This window comes from Aethalodelphis obliquidens, unplaced genomic scaffold (assembly GCF_003676395.1).
Source record: "Aethalodelphis obliquidens isolate GAN/ISIS:26980383/991018 unplaced genomic scaffold, ASM367639v1 scaffold94, whole genome shotgun sequence".
Lineage (NCBI taxonomy): Eukaryota > Metazoa > Chordata > Mammalia > Artiodactyla > Delphinidae > Aethalodelphis > Aethalodelphis obliquidens.
Genome location: NW_020838038.1, coordinates 2223342 through 2248847, shown reverse-complemented (window position 1 = coordinate 2248847; position 25506 = coordinate 2223342). Strand labels below are relative to the sequence as shown.

At 43.3% G+C, this 25506-nt stretch overlaps 2 protein-coding genes across 4 annotated transcripts in view; one reads left to right on the top strand and one right to left on the bottom strand.

Annotated features, from left to right (window-relative positions):
- Positions 1-2269, bottom strand: part of CLTRN (collectrin, amino acid transport regulator) — a 50241-nt gene extending 47972 nt beyond the window's left edge. For 2 of the 3 annotated variants that reach the window (XM_027095788.1, XM_027095792.1), the window contains exon 1: positions 1168-1212. Coding sequence is in view for 1 of the 3 variants with exons in the window: in XM_027095785.1 (XP_026951586.1) it covers positions 1168-1192 (25 nt within the window). In the remaining 2 variants the exon portion in view is untranslated. Of the gene's footprint in view, positions 1-1167 lie in introns of all 3 variants that reach the window. The other variant, XM_027095785.1, reaches the window with a different exon arrangement.
- On the top strand, positions 2043-24695 carry CA5B (carbonic anhydrase 5B). Its single transcript, XM_027095766.1, is given in 8 exon segments — positions 2043-2146; positions 3531-3717; positions 11549-11899; positions 14886-15010; positions 15012-15051; positions 17477-17541; positions 18601-18756; positions 23869-24695. Coding segments are annotated over 8 exon segments (1149 nt in total). The 5' UTR covers positions 2043-2116; the 3' UTR covers positions 24064-24695.
- Positions 24696-25506: the final 811 nt, after the last annotated feature.

The following is a 25506-nucleotide window of genomic DNA, read 5'->3' as shown; positions in this document are numbered from 1 at the left end:
CCTCTTGTTTATTTTTTGCTGAGAAAGCTTGAGAAATATGGGGAGATAATGAAGATGTGTACACCTTATGTTGAGTAGAGTTCATTCTCTGTCAACCACTGAAAACCACATTGCTTTCTGCTTCCCCTTTTTCCTTTGCTGACAGTCTGGTCATCTCCACTCTGCTGCTTAAAAGTCTTGCTGGAGTATGGAGAGAAGTTGGAAGTCTCTGGTGAAGGAAGCTTGTCCACACGCTACCCATAAGCTGCCCCTGCACATCCCTCAGAACGGTCTCTGTTCTCAGCCTGCACTGAAGTCCACAGTGAACCAATGTTCCCCAGCCCCATGCCCCCACTCTCCCTTCTGGGTCCTGATAAAGAGCTACACTGTTCTTGAGTATTTTGGAAATGAAAACCTTTCAACTTTCTAGGGCTTTCCTACTTCACTCAGAAATTGTAAACTCAGTGCCAGGTCTGAAATGCACCTAAAGGCTGAAAGCAGCAAGGGCACCATTTCTGTGCCTGTGCACGCCTGCCCCGTTGTCCCTGGAGCCAGGCAAAAGGCTGCCACCACTCGTAGTTGGAATACAATGAGTTGCGTTCCTTTTGACTGAATATGAATATTGAGGAAATCTGATGGAAGGAGGGAAATGCATTTCATATCATTCCACTGGAGCAATTAGTGCGCTGGAGCAATTGCAGTGCGCTAAGCAATTATAGAAATGTAACCTTTGGCAACCCTATATTGGGATCATAGAGAAGAAGTGGGTGAGAGGAGCAAGCTGAACTTTCTCAGTCAAGATAAGGAAACATAACTTCTAATTTAAATTTCAGAGAATTGCAAAAACGCTGTCTTCCTTTCTAAGTCAGAAGGCAAGAAAGTGAAGGGTCCATCTGATAAGAATCAAGGAATTTTTCTTCAACGCAACTGTAACCTTTAGTAGGTTTTTGTGCTTTGTTTTTTGGGGTTTTTTTGGTGTTTTGCATAAGTACAAATGGCTTAACCAGGCAGAGTTGAAGAGCCAAGGCATTTAATAAATACACAATCTACAAGTGATTCTAAAAGGCTGTTAGAATCTGTTCATTCACACATTTCTGTCTGCAAAACAGCAGATAAGGACGGTGTAAGTAAAACCCAAGAGCATATATAATCAGTGATAGCAAAGGGCATGTAGCATAGAAAGCTTACCTTCCCTAGGGCCCATCCAGCTCATGGTCACACCTTTCCTGTGCCTGTACAACAAAATATAACTTATTGAGAAAATGTGTTCTACATTTATACGTTCCAGGGTTCACCTGGGGCCTATTTAATAATGAGTATTAGTTTATTTGTAATGCTAAATTTTGCAGTTTATAGTCTAGGTGCAAATTCATAAACGTTTTTCTGATAAGCATCTTTCTTTCCGAAGCACATACCTGGACATTAATAATCTCACATATTGTTACACGTATTGTAGCCTAGCATTAGCTAAATTAAGTTTCTTTCTATTAGGATTTCCCTGGAACCCTCCTTGCCCCTGACCTTCCATGCATCCATTCCTTCCTTGGTTGCCTTTGACCATTCCTTCTCCATCTCTTGGCCTCCTTAATCACTCCATTTTGTTGGTCTCTATACACCTGTTACCCCTGGGGGGAGGGGATGTTCCTTCTCTCTCTAGCCTCACAACCTCTCTTGAGCACCAGAGCTGCACTGCCAACTCTCCCTAGACCTTTCCTCTCGCCTGCCCCCTTGGCACCTCAAACCCAATAGAATTAGTAGTAAGAGTGCCATCTTTCCCTCCCCGCCAGCTCCTGTGCCGGGTTCTGTTTCTTTGTTCAGGGGTTCATCCTCGTTCTACCATGAGGTAGAATATTCTACCATATTTCCTCACTTGAATTACTGGAATTTCATTTCAAACTCCACATGCCCAAATCTGAGCTGCTGATTTCCCACCCAAAACGTTTTCCATACACAGTCTTCCCATCTCAGTTCGTGGCAAGTCCATCCTTGCAGTTGTTTAGGCCAAGCATCTGCCAGTCATCTCTGACTGCTTTCTTTCACATCTTACGGGCTGCATCCCCAAGATACATCCAGTACCCAGCCACTTCTCACCACGTCCACTGTGACATCCTTAGTTCCAGCCCCTGGATTATCCTGAATGGGCTCCCTGCTTCTTTCTTTCATCCTGGTCAGTTTCCAGTAGGGCACTGTGAATGAGCTTTTTAAAATGTAAATCAATTCACATTCCCACCAGCAGTGCAAGAGTGTTCCCTTTTCTCCACACCCTCTCCAGCATTTATTGTTTCTAGATTTTTTGATGATACAGCCACTATGGAGAACAGTATGGAGGTTCCTTAAAAAACTACAAATAGAACTACCATATGACCCAGCAATCCCACTACTGGGCATATACCCCGAGAAAACCATAATTCAAAAGAGTCATGTACCAAAATGTTCATTGCAGCTCTATTTACAATAGCCCGGAGATGGAAACAACCTAAGTGTCCATCATCGGATGAATGGATAAAGAAGATGTGGCACATATATACAATGGAATATTACTCAGCCATAAAAAGAGACGAAATTGAGCTATTTGTCATGAGGTGGGTAGACCTAGAGTCTGTCATACAGAGTGAAGTAAGTCAGAAAGAGAGAGACAAATACCGTATGCTAACACATATATATGGAATTTAAGAGGAAAAAAAATGTCATGAAGAACCTAGGGATAAGACAGGAATAAAGACACAGACCTACTAGAGAACGGACTTGAGGATATGGGGAGGGGGAAGGGTAAGCTGTGACAAAGCGAGAGAGAGGCATGGACATATATACACTACCAAACGTAAGGTAGATAGCTAGTGGGAAGCAGCCGCATAGCACAGGGAGATCAGCTCGGTGCTTTGTGACCGCCTAGAGGGGTGGGATTGGGAGGGTGGGAGGGAGGGAGACGCAAGAGGGAAGAGATATGGGAACATATGTATATGTATAACTGATTCACTTTGTTATAAAGCAGAAACTAACACACCATTGTAAAGCAATTATACTCCAATAAAGATGTAAAAAAAAAAATGTAAATCAGAGTATGTCCTTCCTCTACTCCGAAAACTCCATTGTGTTCCCACTTCTCTTAGAACAGTGGTTCCCAATCAGAGGTGATTCCCGTTCTCCAAGGGACATCTGCAATGCCTGGAGACGTTTTTGGTTGTCACAAATGGAAGGAAGGTGCCACTGGTATCCAGTGGGTAGAGACCAAGGGCACCGCTAAACAAGCTACAGTGCAAAGACTAGTCCTTTACAACAGAGTTATCTGGTCAAAATGTCAACAATGCCGAAGCTGAGAAACCCTGAGTTAGAGAAAGAGCCTTTACAATGGCCTACATGTCTCCTTGATATGGCATCCAGTACCTCTGGACCTCACCTCCTACCACCCTCTGCCTGGTTCACTCCACTCCTGCTGTATTTACCTACCCCTCCCGCATACTAATAATCTGAATGATGTTTTCCACGTGATCGGCCACCTCTGTTGTTTGCGACTTTTCTTCCTCTGTCCTCCTTTTGCTCTGGGTTATTAGGTTCCTTCAAGTTACTTGGGAGCTGATCAAGACTTCAAGCTAAAGATGGTGATGATGAGTCGCCTGAGGGTCATTCTTCAAGCCTCTCCATGCAAGGCACAGTGGAGAAGGTTCCAGATTCCGAGGTCCATGCTAGCAAGGCCCTGCAGCCTCTACACCTGTACTTACAAAACCCGGAACCGAGCCTGTGAGTACATGGCTGCCTGGAGAGAGCAGAAGCCTGGTTGTTTCCTAACAGTCACATGTGTTGAGTGTCTGCAGCTCTGATGTCAGTGGCATTCCAGACTGGGATTAGATGCCTTGAGAACTGAGAGTAATAACCCATTATTTCTCTGTTTGTTCAAATATGGAAAGCCTTTTTCTCCCCTAGCTTTATTGAGATATAACTGACCTAAGTCTAAGGTATACATCATGATGATTTGATACACGTACATACTGTGAAATGATTACCACGGTGCCGTGTGGAAAGGTGTTTTCTTCACCAATTTTAACTTGTTAAAATGATGTCATGCAGAAATAAGTCAAAGAAGTCCTAAGTTTCAAATACTTTGAACCTGTTCTTTATTGTTTTTTGTTAGCAACCGTCTTTTTACTAAAATTGATCCACGGACTGCGAATTATTTCTGTGAGTCTGAACATTCTGGAATTTGCATATTCATGTTTGCAAGCAGTTCAGTAGCTTCATACTCTGGAATATTCCGTCCCTCGTTACAAATTGCAGAAGAGGTGCTTCTAGGTGACCAGCTCGCCAGTGTGAGCTCCGCTGTGAACCCAGCAGATCAAGTGAGGCAGCAGATGGTCCTCCCTGACACCACGGCGCTACTGCCATGGGCGTGGGTCATCCTGTGCTGTCGGGGTGGACTGTGCACTGCAGATGCTGCATGGCATCCCTAAGTGTCCCCTGGGGGGCCAAGTAACCCTGGTACAGAACCCCTGAGATGATCGGAGAGGATAATGTGTGTGTTAGTGGAGACATGAGTTTAATGAAATGGTTAAGCATATCTGCTAAGAAGTTATGTATTTTCCACCATTCACAGTGAATTCACACAGTTTTCCAGTGTTGGTTTGCTTCCAGATTCTAGCTTTCTCAACTTTTCCTCCTTGGGTTTACTCTCTTTGACCCTGTTTTGCACATTACAAGAGGGATTTATTAGTAATGCTAATCTAGCTAAATCTATTGCCTTGAAACTGCTTCATAAATATATTTTTACTGTAAGTTTATTTTGTTTCCTCCGATGTTGCCTGTGTTCTCATTAAACTGAGCTGGTCTGAGTCATAATAAATTTCTGGTTGCTGGGTGCGGCTTCCTACCATCAGGCCCCCATCCTACCCGGACTGGCTTATTCTCAACACTGGCACTTTGCGGTCTAAGGCTTAAAATGGAAAAAAGTAGTCATATTTATCTAGTTACTAAATTTTGTGTGAGTGCTTTCCTTATTTTCTTGTTTGTTTATATTTACAGAAAGTATTTGTTTTTATTTACAGAAAGATGGAAGTAAATCCAATATGCTCGTGTCTTTAGGATAGTTTGCTCCTTTTAGTGCTGACAGAACCCAGAAAGTATTGGCTTAGGGAGGTAGGGGCTTCTCTTGATTAATTTCCCACATCAGATGAAATGTTCTTGTTTGTAACTTACTAGAAGAGACAGGTCACAGTCACCGTTTGATTTTGGTTTTCGAATATTACTCTGTCCCTCCTTGTTTCCCCCAGGAGAATATTTGGTCTTTGCTGCCCTGGGCCACTGCGCATGTCCTATTTGTATATCCTGGTCCCTCATCTGTGTAGTTGTAAAGACGATACTCATTGATTCTGGAAGCTCAGTACCCCAGCGGAAGGCCCAATACACTTGGGACCCAGAGTGATGCAAGACCACTGAGGGTTAATTAATGTGGAAAGTCCTTAGCTAGCGCCTGCCACACACTGAGAACTCGGCCTTGGCAGCGACCTCTAGTACCACAGTCGTTATCATCATCACTACCTTCATCACTGTCATATGCTCAGCACCTCCCTCAGATGTCTGACCATTGTTAGGATCCGGGAGCCGAGTAGGGAGTGACTGAAGGAGGCTGCGGCGAATTTAGAAACAGCATTTCACTGGGGCCTGTGCCCTGTGCTCTGCCTTCACTCCGCACCATCCCTCTCCCCGAGGAATCACTGGCATCAACTCAAACTGCTGTTGGCTGTGATCTCAAGTGGCAGACAGTAAATGTTGACAGTCCTAACCCTGCAGACTGGTGATATGATAAAATAAAGATGAAAGCCTGCATCTATTACCCACGATGAAAATAAAATCACTTTCATTTCTTGTATCATCTAGTGAAATTTAGCCTAAATTTCTGTCACATAAAAAAGATTTAGGGTTTCCGGGCGGCGGGGACGGAGGTGGGCTTGGCGGGCCGCACGGCCTCGGGGCCGGAGCTCGGGTCCCCCGCCCGCCCCAGCGCCCGCCGCAGGCCGAGCCCCGCGCCCCGCGCCTCCATCCTGGGTCGCGGTGGTCGGAGGTGCGCCCGGGTCCGCGGGACAGGCGGGCGCAGAGGTCGTTTGTGTTTGGGGGGGGGGCGGGGCTGCGGCGAGGTTCCGGCGCCTCCGCGGAGCACCTCGGGTCTGGGGCTGGGGGCGCCTGCGGCTTGCTATGCTCTCCGCACCCTCCCGGCTCTGCAGCCTCGAGAACACGGCTAGGCAGCAGTAGTTTAATGGGGAGTTGGCCTGCTGGGAACTAGGGGCCTGCTGGGGTCTCAGTTCTTGGCTGGCCCCGGAACACGAGGTTGCCAGGCGTGTGACGGCAGCAGGTAGCAGTGAGCCGCTGGTGCGGTGATGAGCAGGAAAGGAAGGACACTGGCTCTTGGCCTGTGAACCTAGGCAAGAACGACCAGCCAACACAATCCAGACCAAGGTCCGTGGGCCCAGCTCGGTCCTGTGCGGCTGGTCGGTGGAACAGACCTGCAGGTGTGGCTCTTGTCACTCTAGGGCTGGCTTCGGGACAGATCCTGCTGATGAGCCCAGAGCACCGCCCTCAGCTCTCCAAGAGAGTGCGCCTGAGTGGAGCCAGGGCGGTGTGCACCACTCAGCACGGCCGCCCTGCGTGTCCAGTCTGCTGGCAAGGGCAGTGGGGAGCCGGGGGAAGTCATGGCCTTGCGAATGTCCTCTGATGAAAAAGAACCTGCAGGCTTATAGAGTAACATTTGTGTGGAACGTTGGTGTGCTGAAAAGCAGTTCTGTGTGCCTTTCCCCCTTGGTGTGGATCAGCAGTGCTGAGGCAGCAGGCGTGATGCAGAAGTGTGAGCAGAGACCGTCTAGAATCCCCAAACTCCAGGGAAACTAGAGGTGACAGCCAGCCTAGTGAAGAGGCAGGAGGCGGGGGCGGGGGCGGGGGCGGCAGCCCAGCAGGCGCCCCTCGTCTCAGGGCCCTAATCCTGGCTCCAGCTGGGTGGTCAGGGGAGCTGCAAGGTCTTCTGCACGAGCAGAGCCCACAGTCCTGAGCTGTTCTTCTCTGTGTTTGGGTCATCTCCCCCCATCCAAGGGGAGAAATCTAGATGAGGTTTAAGAACTAGTGCTTTAAGAATGTGGATCTCATAGTTGAAACCTCGGAACACGTGTCTTCAGCACAAGGTGTTAAAGTGAACGGAAGGATTCAACGCCTTTTCGAGGAGGGTGTCTCCATGTGGGCAGAACTAGAGAATAAATGGGTCTTGAATAAAAAAAAACAACAAAAAAAGATTTAGGCATGAGATCTTAGACCATAGGGAAATAAGTTTAATAATATTAATTTTTAATTTAATGAAATATAAAGAATGTCATCTAGAATGGAAATGGTACAGATTTGTTATTATTCTATTGATTCTTAACGTTCATGATCTCCCTAGTTTTAGAAGTAAGAGGAACATTTATTTTTAGGACAAATCTCAGTAGAATAGCACTGTATAAAATGTAGCTACTAGCCCCATGTGTGTATTTACATGTAAATATATTCAAATTGTATGGCCACCTGTGGCTAGCACTTACTATATTAGAAATTTCCATCATCAGAGAAACTTCTATTTGACAGGACAAGTCTATATTATAACTTACCTGTGTTAGAAAACTGTTCTATTATTTCTCCAATTCATTTTGAAGGACACTAATAAAGCCTGGAGAACGAGAGTATTCAAAAGCTTGTTTTGCAACGTCTTCACAGAGAATTCCGTTAATCCCCAGATAATATAGGCTGGGATACCCAGACTGTGTTGTCTTCCATTAATTTTCAAATAATCTTGAGAAACAGTGGACCTATTAGCCCTGTGGAATTACAGTAACGGCCTCAGGGGTATCTGCAGCTACAGTGAACTAACAAACAGCCCTGAACTGACCACCAGGAAACGTGGGCCTTAGTCTCCTGCACTGGTAACTGCATGTGACGCTGTGGTTACCTGGGCTCAGCATGAAAGTGCCTTTTACAACCCTGATGCTCTAACAAGGCACTCTGTGATTCTGTGACCATCCCCAGCAAAGTCACATGGAGGGTCCCTGTGTATCCCATCACTGCAATAAGCCCTAGGCCTGCTAGGATGGTGTTCAATTTGACGAGGAAATAGCCCATCTCAAGAAAAAGGACAGTACAGGGCAAGGCACTGGAGAGAAAGCCAGTGATGGTATAGAGCAATAATGTCCAAAAGATATATAATGCGAGCCACATAGACACTTCTAAATTTTCTAACAGTCACACTAAGAAAGGGATAAAGAAACAGGTGAAATTAAGTTTAGTTATATACTTTAACTCACTATATCCAAAATATTATCACTGTAACATGTAATCAATATAAAGATTATTAGTGAGGTAGTTTACAGGATTTTCTCCTAAGTCTTCAAAGCCCAGTGAGGTATCCTACAGTTTCAGCACATCTCACTGACTGACCAAGGGGAGTAGCCTGGCAAGGTTCTGGAATAGCGTGGCAAGAGCAGAGCTTGGGAAGAATGAGGAGAAATAAAATTAGATGGGCGAGATGGGTTCCTACTAGGAAAACCTCGATGCTTGGATGCAGAAGCTTGGACTTCACATAGTCTTTAACATGGGAACAACATGATGAAGGTGGTAATTTAGGAAAACTGATGGATGGCAAAACACAGTAGAGGGGAGTAAGAGAGGAGAAAAAGTGAGCAAGAGGACCTTTCCTTGAGGAAAAGTCTGTGGTACAGGGGCCTGAATGAGGCTGGTGGTCAAGGGCTGGACAAAGAAGAGATAAACCTCAAAGATCCTTAAGGAGAAAACAATGCGGCGCTCAGTAGAGTAAAAGGAAATAAAGATAAAACGGGAATGACCCCTTCCCAGTAATGCTCTTTATCTTATACATTCAATCCACAAGCAGGGACTGAAAGCCAGCTCAGTTCTTCATGGGGCTTGCAGAGGGTGCAGATAACTAAGCATATATGCATATACTTATCATCATACCCATGTAATAAACGATTTGAAGGAAAAGATCAGAATGCTATGATTAATAAAAAACAAGAGGGGATCGCATAAGAGGATAGGGAGGTGCGGAAGTGACACTTTTGCTGAAGAGGTGACAAGCCAAGAAGAGGAGCCAGCCCTGAGCTGAATGAGGGGAGATTGATTTCTGAGAAGGAGCAGGAACTGAGGGGCTGAGACAGGAATGATCCCGAAAGACGGACACCCCCGAGGCTGGAGCTGAAGGTGGTACAAGTACAAAGTAAATCGAAGACAGGACCAGTCATGTAAACAGGAACCAAAGCTGAGCACATCCTCACTGTGGAATCTAAAGGGACTGTGTTGCTCTCAGTGTTACATTAGTGACACCTTCCTAACGACAGTGTGACGTCGTGCCCTTAAACCATGGCTGACAGAATCACTCTCTCTGTTCATTTCATTCTCCCCACATGAGAAGAAGCTGGAAACGCAGGCTCCGTTAGTCAGAAGACGAAATCACCTTCTGACTTTGAGGGGAAGTCTGAGTAACCACCAAGAAATCATTTTAATCTGTATTTTGTTAAAATGCAGGAAGAGGAAGGGAAGAGAGAACAAAAATGTGAATTTATCATTAGCAAAACGAGCCCTGGGCAAAAGCTGGCTTCACGAAGGGGACAGTGACCAAGGGCTCCCTGGTTGGGGGGATGCTCTGGGTTCCTAAAGGAGGAGGTGGGTGGGGGAAAGAAAACCTGGAAGCTCAACTTGTGAATAGAGGGGCATACAAATTGACGGGAGCGTTATGACCATACAAGAGCAGCTGAAGGAACAGGCCCAGTTTCCTTGGGCTGGTGTTTGTGTGGGTGAGAGAGTAGACTCTAGGCCATTTCCTGAATGAAGTGGGGGACGATTTGGGTGGAAGAGGGCATCGTCTTAGGGATCTGCTCTGTATTCCCTTCTCCCCTAGTCTCCTTACGAGACCCACACGAGCTGGTTTTGAAGGGTGTGAATGCTCAAACCCTCAGCCTCAGTCTGAGCATCTCAGAGCGGACAGTGTTGTCAGGTTTCTTTGTGCCGGCGGGCAGCTTTAAGACTGAATCATGGCTGTTCTCGGGGTTTCTGGAAGTTTTAAAATATCAAATTAAAAATTAATCAGTATGGCTGATTCATTTTGTTGTGCAGTGGAGGCTAACACAACATTGTAAAGCAACCATACGCCAATAAAAATTAATAAAAAATAATTAAAAAATTAATCAAATACAGCTTTTTATCCCAACAATAGCATTTGGATAATCAATACTCAAAGGGCATATACCCAGTAGGGCGCTACAGGGCACGGAAGAAAGGGAGGGAGGTATGGCTCCTCCCTGCAAGGAACTTGCATTCTAATCTGATACCAATATGACTATTGTACCAATTCATATGCATTTTTCATTTTAGATTTCTGAAACAGAAAGTCCTCCTTCTCTAAAGTAAGTTCTTGTTGTTCAGAAGTTATTTTACACTAAGGGAGAAAACCCAAAACGTTGGGTTCAGACCTCTCTAGAGACGAGATTACCGCATTATATGAAAAAATTGAGCGGGGGGTGGGGAAAGGGAATGCCCTGAGTTTGCCTATTGCTTTCTGCTCTAGACCAAGATTTCTCAACCTTGGCATTAATGATATTTGGGGCCACGTAATTCTTTCCTGTGAAAGCCCAGCCTATATACGTAGGATGTTTAGCTGCATCCCCAGCCTCTACCCACTAGATGTCAGTAGCACCCTCCTCCAGTTTTGACCACCGAGAGTGTCTCCAGACATTGTCCAATGTCCCCCGGGGTCAGAATCGCTCCCTCCTTTGAGAACCACTGGTCCAGAAACTGCCTTGGAGCGCTCTGTGTCTATGCCGCTGGGGCACTTGTACCAAAAAATCGAAGGTTAAGATCCTGCTTTGGGCAGCTATCTCAGGAAGAGAACCGTCTCCTCTGTAAGAGGAAACCAGAGGCAAGCTTGTTTTTTACCACAAGTGGAGTGCCAGTGACCCTGCCATGCACAGGGGGGTTTGACTGGGCAGCAGCTGCCTTGTCACTTTCGTCAATCCTCAGACTCATTCTCAGTGGTGGGGTGAGGTGCAGAGGGTCGTTGGTAATGATTTATCTTGATTCGTATTTTGTCCAGCTTTCCTGTTGGTCTCGGTTCTGCCCATCCGTGCTGATTCTAAAGGGCAGAGAGCTGGACCACCCGAATTATACATGTGGGTTCTATCCATCATGTGTGGATAGCTCTTTCTTTGTTGTAAGAAGTTTCCTGAGATTTATCAGGGACTTGCCACAAAGACCTGGCGCTCGACTCTTTGGTAGAAAAATCACCGTCAGTGATGTCATCATCACCCGTGTGGGACAGAGTGTGCGTGTACACCTTAATATATACAGTGTCATAGCTATTCATGTGGCAGGACTCCAGGGACCTTAGCAATGCTAACATTCTACCCAGGCTTTGCAGGATGGCTGCCTAATCCTCACAGCTGGCTCACATAAGAGCTGAACCCAGCATACACGCTTACATGGGACCATATCATCCCCCCAGTGGGATTCCAGCTAGTGTCATCTCGAGGACAGCCCCCGATGTGCTTTCTCCTAGTGCACCCTCTCTGGGAGAGCGTGGACCTGGTCCCGGGGGGTGAGCGCCAGTCGCCCATCAACGTCCGGTGGAGGGACAGTGTCTACGATCCTGGCTTAGAACTGCTCACCGTCTCTTACGACCCGACCACCTGCCTCCGCGTCTGGAATAACGGGTACTCTTTCCTCGTGGAACTTGAAGACTCTGCAGATAACTCAGGTGAGAGCCAGACCTGTCTGTGGTCTCATCTGGAGTTAAAGGGACAGTTTCATGTCAGCACAGGCCACATCGCAAGGCCTCCATGGGAGTGGAGACCTCTTTTGTTAGCAGTGGCACGGGACTCACGGGACTCTTTTTTTCGTTGTGTGATACACATAACATGAAATGTACTCTCTAAGCCTTTTTTTAAGTATATGGTTCAGTAGTATTAACTACATTCACACTGTTGTGCAACTGTCACCACCATCCATCCTCAGAACTCTGTACCCATTAAATAATAACTCCTTATTTTTCCCCACCCTCCAGCCCCTGGCAATGAACATTTTCCTTTTGTTTCTATGAATTTGACTTTTGGGTGCCTCACTTAAGTGGAATTATACAGTATTTGTCTTTTTATGACTGGATAATTTCACTGAGCATAATGTTTCCAGGTTCATCCGTATTGTAACACGTGTCAGAATTTCCTTCTTTTTGAAGGCAGAATAATATTCCATTGTATGTACAGTTAATCCGTAGACAACACAGAGGTCAGGGGCACCAACCCTCCACAAAGTTGAGAATCTGAGTATACCTCATAGCCAGCCCTCCATATCTGCATTCCTCCATATTCTCGGATTCATCCAGCTGGGGATCATGTAGTACTGGAATATTTACTTTAGAAAAAAATCCACGTATTAGTGGACCCGCGCAGTTCAAACCCATGTCGTTCAAGGGTCAGCTGTATATACCACATTTTGTTTATCCCTTCATCTGTTCGTGGACACTCGAGTGGCAGCCGCCGTCTGGCTATTGTGAATAATGCTGCTGTGAACATGGGTGTACAAATATCTTTTCAAGATGCTGTTTTCAATTCTTTTGGGTATATACCCAGAAGTGGGATTGCTGGATCCTCCTTGGACTTTTTTGAGTGTATGAAAAATGTCTCTTTTCATTTTTATGTACATTTCCATCTACTAGTATAAACAGTATTTCCTGTTAATACATATATCTCTGTGTATAGATTCTATAACTGATGTAGAAGATAGGGCGTGAAGTTAAAACTTTGCTAGAAATTTATTTTCTGTGTGTGTTGAATATGTGGTAATGTTCCTCTACTTGCTGACTTTACAAATAACTTTTATATTAAATAGCAATACTGTTTAGTCAGATTTTAAATGATAAAATTGCAATACAGTTGAGCCTTGAACAACACAGGTTTGAACTGTTTAGGTCTATTTATACATGGGTTTTTAAAAAATAACTACATACTACAGTACTACACCATCCGCTGTTGCTTGAATCTACAGATGCGGAACCGAGGATAAGGAGAGCCAACTGTAAAGTTAAATATGCTGATTTTCAACTGCGAGGTGGTTGGCACCCCTAGCCCCTGCGTTGTTCAAGGGTCAACTGTACAGGGCAAAAGGCTAGTCGGGCAAGAAAAAGGCCTTTTATATTTGTGGTTACCCAATAACATGTATGTATTTTGTCATTCATTGATTTATGTATTCATTCAACATTTACTAAGTGCCAACCATGTGTCAGACATTGCATTGAGTGCTAGGAATAACAACTCGATTCTTGACCTCCCAGAGTTCAAAGTCTAGTGACAGAAGCACACATTAAATTAAAATGATAAAGCAAGTGTGATTTGAAGAAGGGTTTCTAAAAGTGCTGTGGGACCACAGAGGAGGGTGTGATGTAGACTGCTCAGAGGACTCTACGATGATTCCACTAAGGAGGGGACATTTGTGTTGGGTATTGAAAGATGAAAAGGAGTTTGCCAAGAGGATTAGAAGGGCATCCCAGACTGAAGGAAAACCATGTGCAGAAGCAGATGTTCAGAAAGTGGTCAAAACCCAAAGTGGCCAGAATGAGAATGTGTGTTGTGGGAAGAAGCGGGAAGATTGGTGATCATTGAAGATTAAGAGGGTAGGTGGAGGGCTTCCCTGGTGGCGCAGTGGTTAAGAATCCACCTGCCATTGCAGGGGACACGGGTTCGAGCCCTGGTCCGGGAAGATCCCACGTGCCATGAAGCAACTAAGCCCGTGCACCACAACTACGGAGCCTGCGCTCTAGAGCCGGTGAGCCACAACTACTGAGCCCGTGTGCCACAACTACCGAAGCCCACGCGCCTAGAGCCTGTGCTCCTCAACAAGAGAAGCCACCGCAGTGAGAAGCCTGCGCGCCACAATGAAGAGTGGCCCCCACTCACCTCAACTTGAGAAAGCCCGCGCGCAGCAACGAAGACCCAACACAGCCAAAAATAAATAAATAAATAAAATAAAATTTAAAAAAATATATAGTTTTTAAAAAAGAGGGTAGGTGGAAGGCAGGCTTATGAGACACTGGTTATTTTTAAACAGAGTGGCATAGCATGATATCATCTAAATAATTGATCAATTGCTTTATTTTTTTAGATTGACCCAGGCAACCGTGCAGGACAGCTTAATCCACATGGGAGACGGTGGGAGCCTAAATGAAGGCTGTGGCAGTCGAAAGAGAGAGAGCAAGTTTTAACAAGCATTTTTAAAATAAAAGCAACAGAACTTGGAGACGAGAAGGCTTCAAAGTGAGAAGGCAAAGTTAACCATGACCTTGAGGTGTCTCACTTGGGAGGCTCTGGGGATGGCAATGCCAGAAAGTTCATGAATGATGGACAAGGATAATTTGTAGGGAAGTATAGGGAGCATATAAGGAAATAAAATTTCTTCTTACAACTTTTCCCCTAATTTAATTTTAAATGTTACGTTAAAAATAGAAAGAAACACATTTTAAGTGGTTACCCCTCAAAAAAGAAATGTGTCTTCAACTCCTGTCCAATTCCCATAAGGAGAATCTATTTCTCTCAAGATAAGCATCTTCTCTCCTTTTGATGCAAATGGATTTTGGATTTTAGTATTTCCTGCAAATCAAGATGGGAATGAACAAATGTTGATCCCTCACTGAAATGTTACTTACTTTACTATATAATTAAAAAAATTTTTCTCCCCAAATAAATCCCTTTATTCCAAAGTAATATTAATCCACATGGAATTAATTGCTGCTCCAGCATAAGTTTCTTCCTGTTCTTTATTTCTATCTCATTTTGCATCAGATTGTCATGTCTTTCCCAGTGGCTTTATTTTAGGTAGGGAAACATGTTTAAATAGTGTATGCTGAATAAGGCTGCTGAATTATTTTGGAGCAATCCTATATGGTCAGGCAGTACTTCTTTTAGTGGTGTTTCAGCTGTACTTGGTACATCAGAATGCAATCCAATTTGAAAGCTTTGAGGATGCAGCAACTGGAGGAAGATGGTTTGGCTATGGTAGGAATATTTTTTAAACTATTTTTAAAAACCTTACCAAGTTTAAATGATGTGTTGTATTCTAGAATGAAAAGATAGAACATTAGAATATTGTTATTTACTTTAAGAATATGGGGATCAATACATTGGTAAGATAAACAATGCTTAAAATACAAGACTGTTAAGAATATATTTCAAATGGTATGAAACTGGGCTGTCCAATATGGTAGCCACAAGTCATGTGTGGCTGTTGAGCACCTGAAATGTGGCTACTGTACGTGAGGAAACGAATTTCAAATTTTGCTTCAGTTGATTGTCATTTAAATTTAGGAACTGACAATTCAGCTACTGGAAAACTTAAAAATGTTTGGGACAGCTTGGGTATGTTATCTACATTTTCAAGTGTAAAATATACAAATCAAGTATTTCTGATGAAAAGTTAGCATCCAAATTGATATGTGCTGTATGTATTAAATACACAACATATTTTCAAGACTTAGTAACTTTTCACATTGATTATATGTTGAAATGACAATATTTTGAATATATTTGGTAAAATAAAATGTTTTCAAAATTAAGTTCACCTGTGTGTTTTTTGTTTTTTAACTTCTTCAATGGAGCTCCTAGAAGCTTTAAAATTACCTCTGTGGTTTGCATTACATTTCTATTTTTAGGCATTGGTATAAAAGCAAATAATACTAAATATCAGTTAAAATGTGAGATTTGATAAGAATGTATTTTAAATGGAGTAAAAAGATAAAGGCAAACAACTAAGGGAAATTCAGGAAAGGAACTAAACATTTAAGAGTGTGATGTGACTATACATTTGCTGAGTGCTTCATTTATCTCCCATAGAAGTCTCTGTGGTGGACCCACATCTCCGTTTTTAGATGGAGAAAGTAAAGGTCAGTGAGGTTAAGTGCTTTCCTGCCAGGTCACTCAGCTAGCACCTGGAGAACTGGACTGGAGATCTGTGGACCATACTCTGCACAGCACCTCTGAGCTCCTGCAGGTTCCATAGGTACAGGCCTCCTGCAGGCTCCCTGCCTTAGTCCACTCTGGATGCTGAGTGTTTTAAGGATACCCAGGTTTTAGTCTAGTCAAGTATGGTAAGACACACACACATGGAAATGGCTATCATGAAGGAAGAATTTTATTATACTCACAAATACCTATAAAGAGGAGACGTGGCATGCCATGCATGGCCACATGGGGAAGGACCAGGGGTGGTCAGGAGGCAGAGAGGGCAGGGGAAGACATGGACAGAACCTTTGTTGTGGTTTCCATGGGAAGGAATGGGTGAGACAACATAAGCAGGCTTAGGATTGGCCACTTTGGATAATTTCAGCAGGCTCTGGGCATAGAGGCTTCCCCCAGTTGTCTGGTATGTGGCCCTGGGGTGACTAGGGCAGAGGAATAGTAGCTCAGAGTATTAAGAATCCCAAAAAGGAAGTCGTTGGGGTCTGAGCTCTGGATTGGTTGGTTTGTACATGAAAGGCATGCTCCCTGTTGTTTGTTCTCTCTAGCAATTGACTAACCCTGGGAGAGGTGATCCCTCTAGCATCAGCAAGGCCTCAGATATCAAAGCATCAAATATAGAAACTGGAAAACATAGCTATTGCACTGAAGCTCCTCAGGACTCAGGGGCCTGAACTGAAAGCTGGGCCTTACTACGCGCTGGCTTGCCCTGACAGCTTCAGCCTCCAGAGCCTCTGTGCGCCAAGCACCAGTGAGACCCAGAGGGGGAAGCTGATGGAGTAAGGGACACCTTTTCCTGCAGACTGTGGGTTCCAGCCTATCAGCAAACAGCCTGCTCATTTGTTTTGTATCTACTTTCACTCAGTGATGTTTATAACATTCTAAATTGTCAATTTAAGTGCAGTTCCAGTACTGTGGACTGTTTTTAGGTAATCACCAGGTATCTGACTTTATCTTATTTTTTAATAATATGTTTTATTTATTTATTTTCTAATTCATTTTTGGCTGAGTTGGGTCTTCGTCGCTGCGTGCAGGCTTTCTCTAGTTGCGGCGAGCGGGGGCTACTCTTCCTTGCAGTGCATGGGCTTCTCATTGTGGTGGCTTTGCTTGTTGCGGAGCACGGGCTCTAGGCGCGCAGGCTTCAGTAGTTGTGACACGTGGGCCCTAGAGCGTGTGGACTTCAATAGTTGTGGGGCATGGGCTCAGTAGTTGCGTGTGGGCTCTAGGGCGCGTGGGCTTCAATAGTTGTGGCTCGCGGGCTCTAGCGTGCAGGCTCAGTAGTCGTGGCGCACGGGCTTAGTTGCTTCATGGCATGTGGGATCTTCCCGGACCAGGGATCGAACCCGTGTCCCCTGCATTGGCAGGTGGATTCCTAACCACTGCACCACCAGGGAAGTCCAGGTGTCTGATTTTAATTCACATTCTATTACAATTCTAGAGTGAGATGTCAATTGTTTTTAATATTTTCTCATCTATTGTTCTTTAGCTAGGCAAATATCATAAAGAGCAACAGAAACTGGTGGATACTACGGCATCAATTACGCATTAGGTAATTTTTCCCCCTAAATCACTTGAAATATATTTTATGTTTTAATCTCAGAGTGGAGACGCTAACACGGCACTTTGAAAGGGAAAATGTTAATTCACCTCAGTGTAATTCAGGCTCTCTTTGAAAGCTGCCCCTTAAGACAACTTGCCATTTATGATGCTTGTGTTGAGAGAGCCCCTGGCCCTGGGACACTTTGCAGAGGAGACACATGATTCTGTTGGTGGGCACAGACGGCGGCTCTGGTTTGGCTGCCATGCCAATGAGCACTCAGAAACTCAGGAACATGAGTCCCCTCCTCTGCTCCCGACCGCTGCTCCTTCTCAGTCCTGTGCAAACACTCAGGGAAGCCTTCTGGGCTCTAGCTACCCTCCCAAAGGCAGGGGGCACAGAAAAGTCTGACAGAAACTTGGCTTGTCCAGCTTTACAGAACAATTACCCACATCCTTTGGGGTGGATACCTCTGTCCAGCCGTCAAGGTTAATTGTTCAATATTCAGAATCCCAGAGGGGCTGCTCTCTGCAAGTCTGTCTTCCCTCCCCTCCCTGCCTCTGTCTCCACCCTGCCCTCCCTCTCTATCTCCCTCCTTTTCCTCCTCCCTCCCCCACCCCCACTCCACCCCCATCTACTTTCCTCTCTCTCCCTCCCTGTTCCCCTCTGTCCCTCTCTCTGTCCAGGATCCTGTCTCCTCATAATTTGCACTGCATTTTAGAAAGGTGAATTCTATTAATCTCTCTTGAAAAGGAAAAGCCTCCTTGTTTATGCACCAGCCACCACCTAATGCCTCCCAAAGAGTTCAGAGGACAGCACCTACTATAAGCTCACTAGAACGAAGGGAGAAAATGGTTTTTGCTGTGTTCCCACTGAGGACTATCAGAAATACATGGTTAATTGCAGGAACAAAGCATGGGTATGATTCTGTCCTAAGGTGCCCAGAGGTACCTGGAGCTCATCTGGACCACTGCTGGTCCTCAGACTCCCCTAGAATCATCACCACATCATCTGATTCCTGAGTGGTTTTCAGCATAAAATGATAACTCGATGACCCCTTCTCTTGGCCAGGACATGCTTGTGGAATTTGGGTCATTCGACCCTTCCTGTCTGATGCCTACCTGCCCAGATTACTGGACCTACTCAGGGTCCCTGACTATCCCGCCACTCTCTGAGTCTGTCACTTGGATCATTAAGAAGCAGCCCATAGAGGTTGATCATGATCAGGTACGTTCTTTCCACATTTCTATGTAAGGAAATTCTAGTCTGCCCCTTTAAAACAAGGCTGGGCTCAAACTTTGGCATCAGTTTTTAACATCTTGTAATGCTCATACATTTTTATTAAAATGCGCTAACATCTTGTGTTAATTTGGATATGAATTAGGAAATGCTTCAAATTAACTAGAGAGAAGAGGTAAAACTTAGGAAACATAAGCTTTTTACTTCCATATTTGACAATGACATATGTTTTATGCATTGTATATTTTATATATAAATACGAATCTCTATATAAACAAGACCCTTTTAAAAGGAAGAATGAAGGCTGAGAATGGATGTGCTCAAATCCTGTAAAATCTTTAAGGGAATTTTGCTATGGAACCTCAGGATAAAAGCAGAACCCAACAATGTCTGTCCAGAAATTTTAAGTCAGTTGTTTTGACCCTGGAGTCTATTTTTTCCTTAGCAACTAAGTGGTGATTACTATGTTAATACACATATTCTATTTAATTCATAACATAACTGAACTGCAATAATATTTGCTTATGCTTGCTTTATGGGATTTTAATTAATCACAAAGCATTTTCACAAGAACAAAAGGTTCCAGAACCTTTTTTATGAAGCCAGGATAACTGACACCAACACCCACCAAAGATCAGACCAAAAAAAAAAAAAAAAAAAAATGTACAGACTGGTATGTCTGAAGGATATGTTTTTTAAAAAGCTAAAAAGCTAAAAAGCTAAAATAGGGACTTCCCTGGCAGTCCAGTGGTTAAGACTCCACGCTCCCAATGCAGGGGCCATGGATTCGATCCCTGGTTGGGGAACTAAGATCCCGAATGCTGCATGGCATGGCCAAAAAAAAAAAGCTAAAATAATATTTTATAAACAGAAGCCAGCAGTACCTTAAAAGAAATATATACTTTGTGAGAACCTATTGTATAGCATAGGGAACTCTACTTAGTGCTCTGTGGTGACCTAAATGGGAAGGAAATCCAAAAAAGAGGGGATATATGTACACATATGGCTGATTCACGTTGCTGTAAAGCAGAAACTGACACAGCAGTGTAAGGCAACTATACTCCAATTAAAAAAAAAAAAAAAAGGGACTTCCCTGGTGGTCCAGTGGTAAGAATCCACACTCCTAATGCAGGGGGCCCGGGTTCAATCCCTGGTCTGGGAACTAGATTCTGCATGCATGTGTTAACTAAGAGTTCAGATGCTACAACTAAGAGTCCACATTCCGCAATTGAAAAAAAAGATCCCGCATGCCACAACTAAGACCCAGCACAGCCAAAAATAAATAATAAATTTAAAAAAAAAAGAAATATATATTTTGTCCAAGTAGTAGTTATTCCAGTAATGCAAGGATGGTTCAATATTACGAATGATATTAATTCATATCAGTGAATCTAAATATATTTTAAAAATAATCATTTCCATAGATTCTTAAGAAGCAGTAGCAAAATTCAACATTCAGTTTTTTAAAAAATTTTCAATAAAATAGGAATGTATGGAGACTTCCCTAACTTGATAAAAGAGATTGATCTCAGTTCTAAAGTATATAGTATGCTTAATACGGAAAAGAGAATTACTATGTTAAATTTTAACTGAAGTTATATTTTGGAAGTAGTCAATATAATTAGACCAGAAAAGAAAAAATAAATTAGAAAAACAACAAAAAGAACTACTGCAAAGATAACTGAGTAATTAGTGGAGTACAATATTAATTTCTAGAAATCAGTACACTGGACATGTATACATCACAATCAGTTAAAAGATATAATGGAGGGCTTCCCTGGTGGCTCAGTGGTTAAGAATCTGCCTGCTAATGCAGGGGACACAGGTTCAAGCCCTGGTCCGGGAAGATCCCACATGCCGCGGAGCAACTAAGCCCGAGCGCCACAACTACTGAGCCTGCGCTCTAGAGCCTGCGAGCCACAGCTACTGAAGCCCGCACGCCTAGAGCCCGTGCTCCACAACAAGAGAAGCCACTGCAACGAGAAGCCTGCGCACTGCAACAAGGAGTAGCCCCCGCTCGCCGCAGCTAGAGAAAGCCCACGCGCAGCAACAAAGACCCAATGCAGCCAAAAATAATAAGTAAATAAAATAAATGAATTTTTAAAAAAGATATAATGGAAGAAAAAATGCTATTTATAATGGAAAAAAATACAAAATACCTTGGAATCAGCTTAACAAGAAAACTTAAAACATTTCTAAAGGACACAAAAGACTTGAGTTGATAAAATTCATTCCATGTTATTGAATAGGAAGACATCATAGACACCTTTGATGTCAATTCTCCTTAAGTTGTTATTGGCCATGAATTGTTTATTCTTCATAAATTTGATGTAATCCCGATAAATATACCAATAGGATTTTTTAATATAAATTTATTAAAAAAAATTTTTTTTATTTTTGGCTGCATTGGATCTTCGTTGCTGCATGCAGGCTTTCTCTAGTTGTGGCGAGCGGTGGCTACTCCTTGTTGCAGTGCGCAGGCTTCTCATTGCAGTGGCTTCTCTTGTTGCAGAGCATGGGCTCTAGGTACGTTGGCTTCAATAGTTGTGCCACGCGGGCTCAGTAGTTGTGGCTTGTGGGCTCTAGAGCACAGGCTCAGTAGTTGTGGCACACGGGCTTAGTTGCTCCGTGGCATGTGGGATCTTCCCAGACCAGGGCTTGAACCTGTGTCCCCTGCATTGGCAGGTGGATTCTAAACCACTGCACCACCAGGGAAGCCCATACCAATAGGATTTTAAAATAGGTATGCTACTTCTAACCTCATGTGGAAAAAGAAAAGTATAAATAAAGAGCCAGGGAAAATTGTGAAAGAGAAAATGAAAGATGATTAAATCAACCAAGTTATAAAGCCTCAATAGTTAAATAGTGCTGTACTGGTACACAAATAAAGAGATCAATCATAGGATGAAAACTGTAGATTCAGAAATATGTCCAAGTACATATGAGAATTTAGTTTATGATAAAGGTTGCATCTCAGCCCAGTGAAAGGGAAAGATGAGATTATTCAGTAAGAGCGATGGGGACAATCGAGCAGACATTTGGGGGTGAAAAGTTGGATTGACCATTCAAACCTTACACAAGAATATATTCCAGACATATTAAATGTTAAAAATACTGCCATAAAAGTACTAGGATAGGCATAGGAAAATCGTTTCATACATCCAAATGGAGGAAGCTTTTCTAACCATATATCAAAACCAGAAGTCACAGAGATAGCAACTGGTAAGGTAGACTACATAATTAAAAAAAAAAAATTCTGTGTCAGGCTTCCCTGGTGGCGCAGTGGTTGAGAGTCCGCCTGCCAATGCAGGGGACACGGGTTCGTGCCCCGGTCCGGGAAGATCCCACGTGCCGTGGAGCGGCTGGGCCCGTGAGCCATGGCCGCTGAGCGTGCGCATCCGGAGCCTGTGCTCTGCAACGGGAAAGGCCACAGCAGTAAGAGGCCCGCGTACCGCAAAAAAAAAAAAAAGAAAAAAAATCTGTGTCATGAAAACCACCATAAACAAATGACAGAATACAGAGTTTGCTCATAAGCCTGGGCTTGGTGGCCTATACATTTATTCCGCTACTATCCTTCATATTTAAAAATTGACATAACACTGAAAAATAAATAAATTAAATAAATAAATCAGAGGGTCAGTGGCCCATGTGAGGACTTTTCAAATGAAATTTCAACATAGAAAATTCAGTAAGAAAAAAATGTTAGCTGTCATCAATAATCCTAGTTGCCTACAATCTTACCACTAAGTGTTAATCATTGTTTGGATAAATCCTTCTGGTCTTTTACTTATACAGATACACATAAATCCTTCTGTTCTTTCATCTATATAAATATATACAATTTTTTGAACAAAATGGAATCATTCTGTACATGCCATTTTGTTGCTCTTTTCACTCGATGATGTGTGGAACATTTTATAGATAATAAACATTACCTTCAATATCATTTTTAATGGCTATATACTAGCCCATTTTATAGCTCTAATGAAATATATTATTGATACTTGGGCTATTTCTAATCTTTTGCAATTAGCCAAATAAAAATAAACCTGAACTACTCAGACACGTTCCTAATTAATGAGGGTATATGTGTGATTTGCAAGTACGGTCACTGTGTTGGGTGCTTGTCCCTGGCCTACTTGGCCTGAAGTCTTTAATCCAGACAAATCTTCCCATGCTTGCCTGCTGTGCCCTAGGCTGTCCTCTCTGTAGCTACAGTGTGCCTGATTGAGTGAGGAAAAATGCTACAAAGAGCTTTTCCAGCTGGCTTGAAGTCAAGTGTTCTATAACATGTTTGCTCAGAAAGCCAAGGGGCTACTGATTGATGCTACTGCCACACTGGAAAACAAGCCTTTGATTTGGGATCACTCCTTTTATACTGAGCTGCACTGTTCAGTACCTTAGCCACAAGACACGTGTGGGCATTTAAATTTAAGTATAAATACATTTAAATTGAAACTAAATTAAAAATTTAGTTCTTGGTCACAATGGCCACATTTCAAGTGCTCAGCAGCCAGCCATTTGTGGCCTGTGGCTGCTGTAATTAGGACCTTTCCTTCACCGCGGAGAGTTCTATTGGACAGTGCTGGCAGGAGGCACCCCACTGCCTGTTAAGACCTCCACCTGCATTGCCTTGTCCGCAATGCCCAGGTGCGGTAAGCAATCAAGACTACGTTATGTTAAGGATTCAGTTAAATTTTGAAAAAACAAAACATTTTTGGCACTGTTACTATATGCATCAAGCCTTTTATTTATTATCCTGTAGCCTGGCTATTTTTGCCCATTTAAAGATGAGGTTTCTGAGAACCAAAGATGAAGTAACTTGGACTTGGCACATGGCTAATACGTGGGGGACAGGGCCTTTGATCGCCAGTCTTTGAATCCCAAGTGCCCCACTGGCTTCACCACGTCCTGCTACTCTCCTCACACAACATTTTATTCCCTGTCCAGCAGTGAAGGGACTCCTGCCCAGAAGTAAATTCTCCTTCTGTATCCAATTTTAGACAAATGTTTCAGGGTAGTAAAAATGAAAGTAATTTATTCATGAAGTAAAGCTGTTTTTCTATTGAAATTATTTATGCTTCCTGTTTCTGTTTCTAGCTTGAGCAATTTCGGACCCTGCTCTTCACTTCTGAGGGGGAGAAAGAGAAAAGAATGGTGGACAACTTCCGCCCCCTTCAGCCCCTAATGAACTGCACTGTCCGCTCATCCTTCCCTCACGACTATGTGCTGAACATACAAGCAAAACCCAAGTCGTCTACCAGCCAAGTGACCCCCTTAGACGCCATTATCTAGGTGGTATCTTGCTTAAATATATACTAGTTCTTTAAAAATTGCTAACTAGACTCTTCTAAATGCCTGCATTTAATAATTATGGATGTGCCTTTCTTGGTATGGCAGCGCTCCTTAGTCTTTGAGGGAAGCTCTTTGGTAAACAAATTCTTACTTTTATTGATAATGATGTTTATCATTAAGTACCAGCAAGAGACACAGATTTCTCTTATAGCAACCTGCTGGTAATTGTAATGTCTTTCTATGTGTGACATTTTTGAGCTGTCTTTTTACTGATATGTTTATCAACTGGTGGTTCTACAGAGTTATAAGTAGGGATGATAATCAAAATATTTAACAACTGGTAAGGCACAGACACTGAGCATCCAGAATGCAGGCTTTTCAGAAACAGCCACAGGACCCAGATTGGTACTTCTTGGCTGAACATTGGCTATGGTTTTAGGTATATTTTATTTTAAAACATGAATGAGTATTCTTTTATAAGGCCTTCTCAATGGGTATATTTGCCTCGATTTTCACTTGTCATTACTAGTACAGGACATGATTACTTACTATCAATTTATAATATAGAAAAAATATTTTGTGAGCTTCCTTGGCGGCGGAGTGGTTAAGAATCTACCTGCCAAGTCAGGGGACACGGGTTCGAGCCCTGGTCTGGGAAGATCCCACATGCTGAGGAGCAACAAAGCCCGTGCGCCACAACTACTGAGCCTGCGCTCTAGAGCCCATGAGCCACAGCTACCGAGCCCGCATGCCACAACTACTGAAGCCCGCCCGCCTAGAACCCGTGCTCCGCAACAAGAGAAGACACCGCAATAAGAAGCCCGCGCACCGCAACAAAGAGTGGCCCCCGCTTGCCACAACTAGAGAAAACCCGTGCGCAGCAACAAAGACCCAACGCAGCCAAAACTAAATAAAAATAAAATAAATTTATTTGAAAAAAAAGAAAAAATATTTTGTAATCCTAAAAACACAAGGGTTTACTTATATCCGGAAATCCTTTTGCATTTCTGAAAGTCAGATGTTTTACTTAAAGGCTTGATCATATAGAAAGCATATGCAGAATATTTTAAAGAAAAAGCTTTAAGTGCCTAGAACTTAAAATTCTTTCATGATCCATTCACAGAAATACTTTTCAAAAGGCTAGTAATATAAAAGTCTATGGTTTATAATATTATTTTGAATTGTTTGTACATTGTTTCATAGAATACAATATTTTCCACAATGACAGAACTATCTTGACTTCCCTTTAAAACTATCTGAACTTTATTTCATTAGTTGAGGTTCTGTGCAAGGCAGGTGATCAACATAAATCTCCTAATTTATACAGTGGTTTAGAAGACTTTTGCAGGGACTTCCCTCGTGGCCCAGTGGGTAAGACTCCACACTCCCAATGCAGGGCACCCGGGTTTGATCCCTGCTCAGGGAACTAGAACCCACATGCAT